The sequence below is a fragment of the Neopelma chrysocephalum genome, unplaced genomic scaffold (assembly GCF_003984885.1).
Source record: "Neopelma chrysocephalum unplaced genomic scaffold, ASM398488v2 Primary Assembly neopelma1_165, whole genome shotgun sequence".
NCBI classification, from domain to species: domain Eukaryota; kingdom Metazoa; phylum Chordata; class Aves; order Passeriformes; family Pipridae; genus Neopelma; species Neopelma chrysocephalum.
In genome coordinates this window covers 789,736-802,514 of record NW_020897827.1, presented here as the reverse complement: position 1 = coordinate 802,514, position 12,779 = coordinate 789,736, and the positions used below count along the sequence as shown (strand labels likewise).

Here is a 12,779-nt window from a genome sequence, read left to right as displayed (position 1 = left end):
AGAAGCCACCATGGCACTCCTCTCACATCCTGCCGGCTCGGCTCGTGCCGAAGGGCCCTTTGCCTGAGGTTCACCCAAGTTCAAAACCTGCATCCCAAATACCTCCCTCCAGCTCCATCCTGCTCCACAGCTCAGCTTGGCTGACTTCCCAGACACCACTCAGCAAGGCCCGGAGGGGCTGATGACAAGAGAAAACCTTGGCAAGCCCCGGGGATTCTTTTTCCTCCCTTTTTTTTTTTTTTGGCTTTCCGAGAAGACCTTCTGCAGCACTTGAATAAAGAGCGGATCCCCAGCCCTGCCTGTCCTACCTGGGAGCAGCAGGAACCAGAAGATCTTGGATAGGTATCTCCAACACAGGACGGTGTTGGCTTTCGTGGGAAGGAGAAAATCCTCCCCCGAGGCTGCTCGTGCTTTTGGAAGTGCATAAAAGAGCTGCTCCATCCTCCAAAAACCAGGGAAGAGCCCCTGGAGTGAACTGAGGCACCGTCATTGCCTGCAGCTCCAGTGGCCACAGCCACATCTCCATGAGAAGATGTTGCTCTGGGGGACCCTTTGGGAAGGCGCAGGACACTGCCCGGAGGAGCACTGCCCGGGGGTGGCACGAGCTGTCAGCTGGTGGCTCTCCAGGATCAGTGGGACCACCCTCTGCTGGGGCTGGAGGAGGGGAGAGGAGGGCCAAGGGGATTAGGAGGCCTCGGCGTGGGGCCAGGCAGGCTGTGACCCCGGGGAAGGACACACGGAGACCATCTGCCTCCGGGACAATCCTGCAAAGGGATGAGGTGGGGACAAACCAGAGCAGCCACCCTGGAGATGGGGGGAGAGGTGTCCCTAGAGGGGCACTTGGACAGCTCATGGGACCCAGGAGCTCTGTGGCTGGTGCTCAGGGTAGGTCCTTTTGGGTGGGGCTGGGGATAACTGTGCTGGTCCCATGGCAAGAGCCCCCAGGCCCCATCCCTGGGGGCTTCTGAGCCCCCCCATGCTCCCCCAAACCAGCAGGTTTGCAGAGCAACTTCCATCAACACACCTCATACAGCACGCCCACCCTGGCTGGGGGTTTCCACCCAAATCCAGGGCTTTTGGCATCCTTGCCAGCCCTGAGCATTGGCATTCAGGAGCTGCACACCCCTGGGACCCCCATAATTCACAGCACTTAAAATCCTTTGGGTTGGAAAAACCCTCTGAGATCATCGAACCCACCCACCCCCAGCACTGCCAAGGCCACCACTGACCCATGTCCCCAAGTGCCACATCCACATGGCTTTTAAATCCCTCCAGGGATGGGGACTCCACCACCTCTCTGGGCAGCTCTGCCAGGGCTGGACAACCCTTTCTGCAGAGAAGTTTTCCCAATATCCAACCTAAACCTCCCCTGGCACAGCTTGATGCCATTTCGTCTCCTCCTGTCCCTTGTTCCCTGGGAGCAGAGCCCGACCCCCCCCCGGGCTCCCCCCTCCTGTCAGGGGGTTGCAGAGCCAGAAGGTCCCCCCTGAGCCTCCTTTTCTCCAGGCTGAGCCCCCCCAGCTCCCTCAGCTCCATTGACGATATCCCTGTGATGCAGCACAGCCCAGAACATATCCCAGGACACATCACCCTGCCCAGCAGGATGGGATCCCCAGGGAAAAAGCCTCCAGGAGGAGCCCTGAGCCCCTGCACTCATCCTGCACATCCACAGACCAGCCTGTCCCCTCCTCACTGCTGTGAGCTGCAAAGGATAAAACCACCATAAGATGCCAAAGTGCTCGAGCAGAGCAGCTGCGAGGATCCTGCCGCTCTCGTTTCACCCTGAAAACACCTTTGCCTCGCAAAGGAGCTGCTCTGGAAGGGGGAGAGCATTTATCAGCATCTTCTGAGCAGCTCATCCAGAGAAACCCCCCGGTTTTCACTCCTCACGGCGGGCTGTCCTCGGTACAGGGCGGTGTGCTGGGCTTTGGCTCCACCTGGAGCTGATCTCCGGCATGTGAGCACACCCTGCCGGCACCAACCCTCCCCAGGGGCCAGCTCAGGGCTCCCGCCAATTAGACCTGATTTCTAATTACCATTTCACCTTATATATACACGGGCTGGGAGAGCTGGGGGCGTTCAGCCTAGAGAAGAGAATCATAGAGTCAGAGAATCAGAAAATCAGCCGGGTTGGAAAAGACCTCTGAGATCATCAAGTCCAACCCTTGATCCAACCCTGCTGTGGTTCCCAGCCCATGGCACTGATGCCACATCCAGTCTCACCTTCAACACCTCCAGGGACAGAGAATCCACCACTTCCCTGGGCAGCCCATTCCAATGGCTGAGCACCCTCTCTGGAAAGAATTTCTTTCTAATATCCGACTTAAACCTCCCCTGGCACAGCTGAAGACCCTGAGCCCTCTTGTCCTACTGCTGGTTCCTGGCAGCAGAGCCCGACCTCCACCTGGCTCCCCCCTCCTGTCAGGGAGTTGCAGAGAGTGAGAAGGTCTCCCCTGAGCCTCCTCTTCTCCAGGCTGAGCCCACACAGCTCCCTCAGCCTCTCCTCACAGCACTTGTGCTCCAGTCCCTTCCCCAGCCTCGCTGCTCTTCTCTGGACCTGCTCCAGCCCCTCCATGTCCTTCCTGAACTGAGGGGCCCAGAACTGGACACAGCACTCCAGGGGTGGCCTCACCAGTGCTGAGTCCAGGGCAAGAATCACTTCCCTGCTCCTGCTGCCACACTGTTCCTGATCCAGGCCAGGATCCATTGGCCCTCTTGGCCACCTGGGCACACTCTGGCTCATGTTCAGCTTCCTGTCAATCCAAACTCCCAGGTCCTTTTCTGCCTGGCTAAAAGGCAGAAGATTCCAGGGAGACCTGAGAGCCCCTTCCAGGGCCTAAAGGGGCTCCGGGAGAGCTGGAGAGGGACTTTGGACAAGGGACTCGAGGGGCAGAACAAGGGGGAATGGCTTCCCACTGCCAGAGGGCAGGGATAGATGGGATATTGGGAAGAAATTCCTCCCTGTGAGGGTGGGGAGGCCCTGGCACAGGTTGCCCAGAGAAGCTGTGGCTGCCCCTGGATCCCTGGAAGTGTCCAAGGCCAGGTTGGACGGGGCTTGGAGCAACCTGGGCTAGTGGAAGGTGTCCCTGCCCATGGCAGGGGGTGGCACTGGGTGGCCTTTCAGCCTCCTTCCAACCCAAGCCATTTGGTAATTCCATGGTAAGCACCAGCCCTTTGCCCACCCTGCCTGTTTGGGCAGGGACCAGGTTGTGAAGGCCCCCCCTTGTCTTGCACATCACTTTGACTGGATTAAGCCACCAAACCCAGCAGCAACGATGGTCTGAACTGGTATTTAGTTCTTGAGAGATGCTGTTTCCCCCCCTGCATGTGCTGAGCAGCCAGGGATGGCTCTCAAGGTCTCTCTGCAGGTTGTTGGAGCGGGTGCCATCAGCTGAACACACTCCCTAAACCCCAAAGCTGTGCCAGCATGTGTCCAATAGCTGCACACTGAGGTTTGTCTCCAGCTGCCAGGAAGCACATTGTGGTGGCAGGGAACTGAGGTCCCTGGGGACCCCACAGCCCAGGCTGGGTGTGTCCCCCTGTGGTGGCCAGGTTGGCATTGGCATCACCTCTGTGCAGTGTGACTGCATGCTCAGTGTGCTCTGGCACGGGCTGGGTGTGCAGCGGATCAGTGCCACGGGACTGCAGTTGTAGTAGGAAAAATTTGGGGGAAAATGCCACCTCTCAGCCCTCCTGCTGGCAACAATAAAGGGAATGACAGCAGCAACCCCTCCTTGCCCATTCCCTTGACCAAGGTGCTCCGGGCACACATGTCCCCTCTGAGTACAGCTTAGCAGCATGGTCACAGTGGGTCACAGCGGGTCACAGCCAGCCACCACCTTTCCTTCTGTCCCCTCCTGCAGCCCCAGCTGCTGAAAGCACTGTTTTCCCAGCTAAAAACAAAGAATCAGGATAGTCTCCTGTTTTTGCAGAGCCACTGTCACTGCACTGAGCTAAGGATTCTGCAGATGGGGGGAGGCGAGTGGCTCCAGGGTTTTGGGAACTCTGGTTCATTCTTCCTGGGCTCCCTGTGCACTCACATCCAGGTGCTCAGCAGCACCATGCTGCCTTCTACCCTGTCCCAACAGGACTAGTTGGGACAGAGCTTCCCACAGGCCCCTCAGCTCCTGGGCAGACACGTTTGCCATCGACAGTCATGACAAACCCCCCGTCAGAACTGCTCTTTTATTCCTATGAAACCCCTTTCCAGACTGATGCATCTGCTCCTCTCCACCACAGCACCCTCAGCCTCCCCACGTTTCCCCAGGACCTCGGTGTGAGCAGCGATTTCCCACCAGACCATCACCCTCCTTTCCGTGTCCACTATTCCTGAGTTTCTTGTCTTAATGTCCCCCTGCCTCTCCCAGTGAGGTGATCAGTGTCCCATGAACCCTGACAGCTCCCCCCACACCTCAGTGCTGACCTCAGCTGTCTCATCAGCTTTGGATCCAACCTGCATCGCTTCATGTTCACTCCTGCTAAGCTCCTCCATCTGGTTTCATGCCCCCCCTGCTGATGCTTTTGGAGGCATTAGCAGTGGATCCAATGATAGTGCCATCAGCAGATTTCCTGGCATCAGATTCCTCTGGAACATCTTTAACCCCAAACTGAGCACTCTGACCCCTGCATCATCCCTGGGGTGTGAGGGCCCCTCTGGCATTAGCAATAACCCCATAATCTGACCCCAAACAGGCCAAACCTCTGCTTGGACCCGACCCCCAACTCCAGCTTACACTGGGAAATGCCAGGTTGGGAAACCCCAAGTTTGGCTTCTGCCACACTCTGTGGAAAAGCTAAAAGTAACTCAAACAAGCATCAACCTTTAAGCAGCAGAGCAATAACGGGGCAAGCCCTGGTTTGGGGTGAAACCTTTCCACCTGCCTTCCTTACCTTGGTGGTGTCCTCGGTCTCAGACTGGGTGCTGGTCTCCTCGTAGAGGTCAGACTCCTCCGAGGCGATGGGGACCTGCACCGTCAGGTTGGGGTTGTTGATGAAGTTCATGTGATCCAGCTCGTCCATGAAGATGTACTCCTTGCCGGCGATCCCGTCCAGGTACCCCCCCGACTTGGTCTCCTGGGTGGTGTTCACGTGGTTCAGCACGGAGTTTTCCCTCTTGCTGGGCTCCTGCTCCTCCTCCGGGGCCACCTTCTTGCCCTTGCAGAGGCGCCGGAGCAGCGTGAGGAGCGTGGCCTTGGCGAAGGCGATGCCGCGGCTGATCCTGCCGATGGCGATCTGCAGGTTGTTCATCTCCCCGTCGTCGTCCGACGCCGCCAGGCTGTCGGCGCTGAAGGAGCTCAGCAGCAAAGCCAAGAACAGGTTCAGCACCTGGAGGGGGGGGGACACAAAACCCCAAAAACACCAGCCTTGACATCCAGCACCAGCATCAGCTCCACAGCGGCCACCCGGGGCTGTGGAGAAACCCCTTGGCTGAGCGTGTCGTGGGCTCTGTCCTCCCCTCACCCAGCTCTGGGGACTGCAGAGATGCCAACCTCATCTCCTGGAGGACATGGACATGCTCCTCCTCACTTCCTCCTGGGCTCTGATGTCCTCAGCATCACCCCCAGCTGCCTGGGTCCTGCTGATCCATTTGTAAGTGATACCAGCCATGGCTTCAGCCCCTCTCAAACCAGCTTCCCTGTGGGTCCATCACTGCATCCCTCCCTTTGGTCTGTTGGAGCTCTTGGCCTGGCTGGTCCCCATGTGGGACTCCCCATCACCCACAGGGATGCAACTCAGCTCTGGTGGGGAAGCCCCATCCCTGGAAGTGTCCAAGGCCAGGTTGGATGGGGCTTGGAGCAACCTGGGCTAGTGGAAGGTGTCCCTGCCCATGGCAGGGGGTTGGAATGGGAAGATCTTTAAGTTTGCTTCCAACCTAAACCATTCTGATTCTATGGTTATGTCATTTCTCCCCCCAGGGAGAAATCTCCTGCTTGTTGTCCTCCCAGCTGCAACTCTTCCTCTCCTCTTCCCTGGTAGTTCAGATGCCCAGCATGCTCCTGAGGATCTCCCTCACCCCGGTGCCAGAGGAGCCTGAGCCCCCCCCACCTCATCCCTGTCTCCCAGAAACTACTCTGCTCCATGGAAAGTGGGATTTCATCTCAGCTCATGGGATGCAAATGCTCTGTACAGCTCCAAACATGGGCTCTTCTGCTTCCTTTAGATCTCTCCTACTTCACCATGCCCAAAACATGACTGGGCCCCTCCACAGCCTCCCCTGGCACAGTTTGAGTCACTGCATGCCAGAAATCTGGAGCAGCCCATGGGAAGAGGAGTGGGACAGGCAGCCCTGTGCCCAGCCAGGCACCGGCTGCCTGGAGCAGAGATGGGCCCAGCCCACAGCTGTTGATGTTTGTGCCCTGTTGTGCCAGCAGCGTATCTGAGCCGGGAATTAGCTGCTATCCAAGGTCACTGCTGCCTTCACATGGCTCATACCATATGCCTTAAACCTCGTCTTTAAATAAATCCCCCCGGGCCCATCAGTTTAATGCTTACGTTAAGTACCAATTACAGTTAATAGCTGCCGTTGGCTCTGGCTTTGTTGGACAGGAGTCCCTTACCTTGTCACCCGACTGACTTCCTCCCTTTTCCCTTAATAACCCCAAAGGAAATGCCCAAAGTGTCATTAACAGTAAAGGACGACCAACCTGTCACCTTATTCCTCCCGCAGGGGAAGCGGAGAGAAACACACACCTCCCCTGCACTGGGATACTTGGGAGGCTCTGGCATACTTGGGACAGGCTCCAGGACTTGGAAATACCTGAGGCAGGGCCAGGAGAGCCTGGCAGAGGGGATGAAGGGGGCAGAGACGGCTCTCTACGTGTTTGTGCTCCATGTTTCTCTGCAGGAGCTGCCAGGGCTGGGGTGCAGTTCAGGGAGGGGAACCCCTGCACCTCTGGAAGGGCTGTCACTGGCCCCACCAGCTGAAAATCCTGGTGCCCCCCTGTCTTTTCCAGGAGAGTGTCTTGGAGGGGTGTATGGGCTGTCCTATTCCAAAAACAGGCTCCAGAAGAGGAAACATTTCCAGAGGCCCAGCTGTGATTCCCGGTCTCCTGCTCTCTCTGCAGATGGATCTGGAGAGGCTCCAGCTGTTTATGGGTGATTCTCAGCCTCATTCAGCATTACAATCCAAATGAATGGGTGCCCCTCCAAAGGTGGCATCACAAACCATTGCTGAATGGTGGGTGATGGGCAGCTCAAGGGGTGCACAGGGCTGCTCCCTTTATCTGCCCAGCACTACCCACAGACCCCAGGACACCCTGGGGTGAGCTCTGTCCTGCTCTGGGGACCAGTTCAAAGCCTCAAATACCTTTCATGAGCCAGGGAAACCAAGCAGCACCCAAATCCCAACTTTCTGCCCTGGAAGTGGGACGCTCCAGGCTGCCCAGTCCCTGACCCAAGCCATGGGGTGCTCTGTGTTTCTCCCTGGGGCTCCTTTCACCCCTCTGGAGGGCTTTGCCAGCCGCCCTGGGGACGGAGGCGTCAGCAGCTCCCCGGGCAGATAGTTTTTCAAAGCAAATTCCAAAAGGCTTACACAACCCCGGCAAGTAACAGGAGCGACTCGGGCAGGCGGCCGCTTCCCTCCCCTGCCCTGCTCCTCAAGAAGGGAGAGCAGGGCCCACGCAGGCTGGAAAACAAGCTTCAAAGCTGCCAGCGAGAGGGTTACCAAGTTTAGAAAGGATTTCATGCTCTCCTGGAACTTGCAAACCTGCAGGACAGGCAGTGAGCAGCTTGGATTAGTGGGGAGGGAGGGAGGCAGGGAGGGGGTGATGAGGACCAGGACCCACGGAAGGAGGTGCAGAGGGGTTGTGTATCACCTCCTGGACTGAGGTGAGGACTGGGAATGTTGGGAATCTGCAAGAGCCTTGGGCGGGGGGGCTGCTGCCAAAAGCAAAGGGCCAGCCTTGGGATGTGCTGGATAGAGCACTGCCTCCATCCCTCACTGCAGGAGGGTGGGAAACAGGGAGGAAAACCTGAAAAGCCAAGTGGAGAAGAAAGGGAGCTTGAAGTTGAGCCCTCTTTTGTCCCAGAGTTGCTCCTGCCTCTGCCTAAAGCCCGTTGTGGTTTTCTGTGCCTCAGTTTCCCCCTCAGTCCCTGATCTGGTTTCAGCTGAAGGTCCCTCAGAAATCGCTTCTCACCCTGTTTCACACAGGGCTGACACACAGCACGTCCCACCAGGCCCACAGGAGGGAGGTGGAGCCCTGTTTCAGTGCTCCTGTCCAGCTCCAACCAGCCCTGTAGACGAGCTGAGCTGGACAGTCTTAAGCTGTGCCAGGGGAGGTTTAGGTTGGACAGTAGGAAGACGTTCTACAGAGAAAGAGTGATTGGGATTGGAATGGGCTCCCCAGGGAGGTGGTGCAGTCACTGACCCTGGAGGCATTTAAGAAGAGACTGGATGTGGCATCAGTGCTCTGGTCTAGTTGACAAGGTGGGGTTGGGTCATGGGTTGGACTCGATGACCTCAGAGGTCTTTTCCAACCTGGCTGATTCTGTGATTCTGTGACTCTGTCCCCACCCCACCACACCCTCTGCCCCTGCCCCTCACCTTCCACCCCAGCCCTGAGAACTCACCACGAGGTTCCCAATGACCATGACCATCATGAAGACGATGAGGCACATGGTCTGGCCGGCCACCTCCATGCAGTCCCACATGGTCTCGATCCACTCCCCGCAGAGGATGCGGAAGACGATGAGGAAGGAGTGGAAGAAGTCGTGCATGTGCCAGCGGGGCAGGGTGCAGTCCACGGAGATCTTGCACACGCACTCAATGTAGCTCTTCCCGAAGAGCTGCATCCCCACCACGGCAAAGATGAAGACGATGATGGCCAGCACCAGCGTGAGGTTCCCCAGGGCGCCCACGGAGTTGCCGATGATCTTGATGAGCATGTTGAGGGTGGGCCAGGACTTGGCGAGCTTGAAGACCCTCAGCTGTGGGGAGCAAGGAGGGGAGGTGTTGGTTTGGCCTGGGGGGTGCTGGTTTGGCTGGGGCTGCCGTTGCCACAGGGTGTCAGCAAGGCTGTGACGCTGCGATCACACCTCCACGTGGCTGTTTTATGAAGGCAGGAGGGGTCACTCTGGGAAGAGCACAGGCTCTGACTTTCCTAAACATTTAGCTTGACTCTCAGTGTTATCTTTAGTTGGTGACCACTACAGAGGAGGCTGAACGAGCCATCTCCACCCGGGTGCCAATCACACCCACAGCCCCCAGGCACTGAGAGTCCTCCCCGGCACCTACCAAGCGGAAGGAGCGGAGCACGGAGAGCCCCTGCACGTTGGCCAAGCCCAGCTCCACCAGGCTCAGGGTGACGATGAAGCTGTCGAAGATGTTCCAGCCCTGCTGGAAGTACTCGTAGGGATCCAGAGCAATGAGCTTCAGGACCATCTCCGCCGTGAAGATCCCTGTAAAGACCTGTGGGAAGCAGCACCCTGTCACTTCGGTTGTAAACCAGTGCAGAGCCTTGGGGTGGGGGTGGGCAGCACCTCTTTTTTGGTGTATTCCCAAAGAATTTTGCCCCTTTAGGTCCAGTCCCAGCTGGGAACAAGCTCCCCAGCTGCTGCCCAGTGTGGCTGGTAAAGCCAGACTGGGAGTACTGGTGACTGATTCCTTCTGGAGGGACACAGAGGTGTGAGTTAGCAGCTGGAAATTAAAAATAAAAGTTTCACTGGCAAGGGGACCCTTTCTGAATAACTGGTGAATCCCAGACACCCAGCACTGGGAACTGGGCTGCTACTGGGATGCCCCTGTCCCTCCCTGAGCCTTGTGACAGCTGATCTGGATTTTACACATTGCTCCTTCCCTGGGACTACAACAGCTCTGTGTATTATCACGTTACTCCACAGAGGGCTCAGCAATGTGACAATTACCATCCTTGATGCAATTCCATGACACAGCACGTGCAGAGGGGCCTGGGGACAAATTTGGCCTGGATGTGGATAGTGTTGGGACACACAGGTCTGTGCCTCCACTGGGCAGGGAGGAGAGGCTGCAACATCCCAGCTTCTGCTCCAGCATCCCAGGGGATGGTCCTCACATGGCCTTTGCGTGCCAGCCCACAAATGTTCCCTGTTCTGTTCATGTTCCAGCATCCCACGGGATGGTCCCTGCGTGCCCTTTGAATGCCAGCCCACAAACAGCCCCTGTTCTGCTCCTGTTCCAGTATCCCAGGGGATGGCCCCCACATGCCCTTTGAATGCCAGCTCACAAACACCCCCTGTTCTGCTCCTGCCAGCTGATCCTGCTCTTGCCCTTTACAGCCTGCATGAGACAGGCAGCAGCACTGCAGCTTTAATTCTGGCACAGGCAGGAAAGCTGGGGGGAAACCACATCTCAGTGGGAGCTACTTCTCCTGCTCCCATCCCTACCTGGCCCTTTCCCAGCAAATCATCCCCAGCCAGAAAAGCTGCTGGCCCAAAGGAAGGGCTGGAGCCATCCTGCAGCGCGACCGTGCCTTGAGCACCAGCCCATTAATCCCCTTGTATTTCCTGAATGAAATCAGAGACAAAGCAGAAATGTGCTGCACGGCATCCTGCCCGCCTGGGCACGGCCACTGGCATCTGTCACTCCAGGGCCTGTGCTCAGAGAGGTCTCGGCAAGTGCTGGAGCAGGGCAAGGTGAGAGAAGAAGAGATGGGAGCTCTCCCATCCCCTAATGCATTTCCCACCACTACCAGAGACCTCCTGGTCTTGTCCCACCAGCAGATTCCATCCAGCTCAAAGCCATTTGCCCTGAGCTCGGAGCAGGAGCAGCCACAGCTGGGTGTTAAATACACCTATAAAATCACGACAGCTCAGATTTGCAGTGATTTCACAGGGAAAAGCCCTGATTATTATTATTTTTAGTGCTGCCAGCGTTGTTTCTTCCTGCTCAGTGGGGACTGGTTTGCTCCCACAGTCTGGAATGCCCCCTCTCTGCCCCGTGGCCACCCAGCATCACGAGGACAGCGTGGTGTCAGCCAGGGCTGGCAGCAGCTCATGCCTGACCCTGGGTTGTGATGTAGAGGATGGCTCAGGAGAGCTCTGCAAGGCCATGGCCACACTGGAGATGCACCAAGGCAGGCAGAGGCTGCAGCAGGAGGAGAGCAGGGAATGATGGATCCCACCCCCACATCAATTCCCTTGATCTGGACCATCCTGGAGTCCAGCCCTGAGCGGGGATGCTGTGGTCAGATCCCTGCAGTGTTTTCTCAGGGATGTGTTTTCAGGCAGGAATCCACAGTGTTTGAATATCACAACAGCAGCAGAGGGGGGGGATCTGCCCACAGGGTGGGAGATGGGGCTGCTGTGCCCCTAAATGGGAAGGATGGGTTGCCCAGAGCTGCCTACCAGGTTCCCCACAGACAGCACGTTCTCAAACTCCTCTGTCATGGGGTAATGCTCCATGGCCATGAAGAGTGTGTTGAGCACGATGCAGATGGTGATGCCCAGGTCCACGAAGGGGTCCATCACCACCAACTTGACAAACTCCTTCAACTTCACCCATGGATAACAGCAGTTCCAGACCAGGAAGGTGTGGGCAAATTTGTACCACCAGGGCGGGCACTTCTGGTGAGCTTCCTCCAGCTCTGAGGGCAGGAAAGGATGATGACATCAGTGCAGGATTATCCTGTCCTCACCCTGGTGGGCAAGTGCCCTCTAGAAGTGACTTCTCCTGAGGCCCTGAACCAGCCCTAGGCCACTTATGAGTTTAATATGGGGGCTCCCAAAAGGAGGAGCCCTCCCATGCCCAGGCACAGCGATGTTGCAGACTTTACCCTCCCAACTGGAGAGGGATGAAAAGGCAGATCAGTCAGGGAACTGTTGGTCCAATCCTGCTCTCAGCCCCTGGGCAGGATTTGAGGTGTCCCTGCCACACTGAGATTGGAGGGACATCCAAGGGAACTCCTCTGGGGTGGCCAGAGGGTTTTGTGCCCGTTCTCAGGGAGGACAGAGCCTGCTGTTGCTGAGTTTATGGTATTTTTTGCTGAAGCTGAGACAGCAGCTCCTGGGAAATTGTCTCTGGAGACTTCTCTAATCAACTGTAATCCCTAATTTGTGTGAGATATTGGATTATTGCTTCCAGGCATCATGCAAGTGAGCTAGGATGACAAGCCTTGCTTGGGCATCACTGCAGTGCCCTGACCCTGTATGGAGACCCCAGGCCCAGAGTCATCCCTTGCATGGGGCTGGGGATTTGGGACAGCCACTGTCACCAACCCAAACCCACCAACACACCACAGGGCACCCACAGCCCTCACCCAGGCTTGGGGAAATGTACCTTCTACAGCGTTGGAGATGACACTGATGGCACTTCCCACCCTCTTCTCGAGTCCTGGCCCATCTTGGTTGCCCACAGTGAGGTGGTTGTGGTCCTGTTTCTCCGGCTCAAAGGTTGGGTTGAACTAGAAGGAGAGGAGGGACGGATGCAGAGCTGTTTAATGCACTGAAGGACAGCAGGCAGAGAGAAGGGCACAGTGTGGAGAGACCTTGGGGTGCAAGGCGGGAACCCCAGGTGGGCTGGAGGCTCGTAGGACCCAACCCACAATGAGCTGGGCACAGGCCTGTCCCTCCAGGGGGGTTTGTCAGGGTGGGCACCCTCAGGGGATGGCAGAGGCAGAGCCAAGCACGTACATCAATCACTGTGTCAGATCTCTGCAGGGTGATCTTGGGGATCACCTGCCCGTTGCAGTCCTTGGCCTTGTCCTGGTCGCTGTTGAGGTCTGAGTCGTGCTCCTTCTGCTCCTTCTCGGCCACAGTGCTGGGCAGGGACCCACTGCTGGAGCGCCGGTCCTGCAACTGCACAACAA

The 12,779-nt window shown here is 57.2% G+C and overlaps 1 protein-coding gene across 2 annotated transcripts in view; it reads right to left on the bottom strand.

The window, feature by feature from the left end:
- The window catches only part of SCN4A (sodium voltage-gated channel alpha subunit 4), a 45,563-nt gene that overhangs the window by 11,554 nt on the left and 21,230 nt on the right, over positions 1-12,779 (bottom strand). For both annotated transcript variants that reach the window (XM_027701699.1, XM_027701698.1), the window contains exons 11-16: positions 12,604-12,768; positions 12,251-12,374; positions 11,320-11,558; positions 9,233-9,406; positions 8,569-8,925; positions 4,891-5,325 (exon numbers count right to left, since the gene is read on the bottom strand). In XM_027701699.1, the coding sequence (XP_027557500.1) occupies positions 4,891-5,325; positions 8,569-8,925; positions 9,233-9,406; positions 11,320-11,558; positions 12,251-12,374; positions 12,604-12,768 (1,494 nt within the window). The remainder of the gene's footprint in view (positions 1-4,890; positions 5,326-8,568; positions 8,926-9,232; positions 9,407-11,319; positions 11,559-12,250; positions 12,375-12,603; positions 12,769-12,779) is intronic.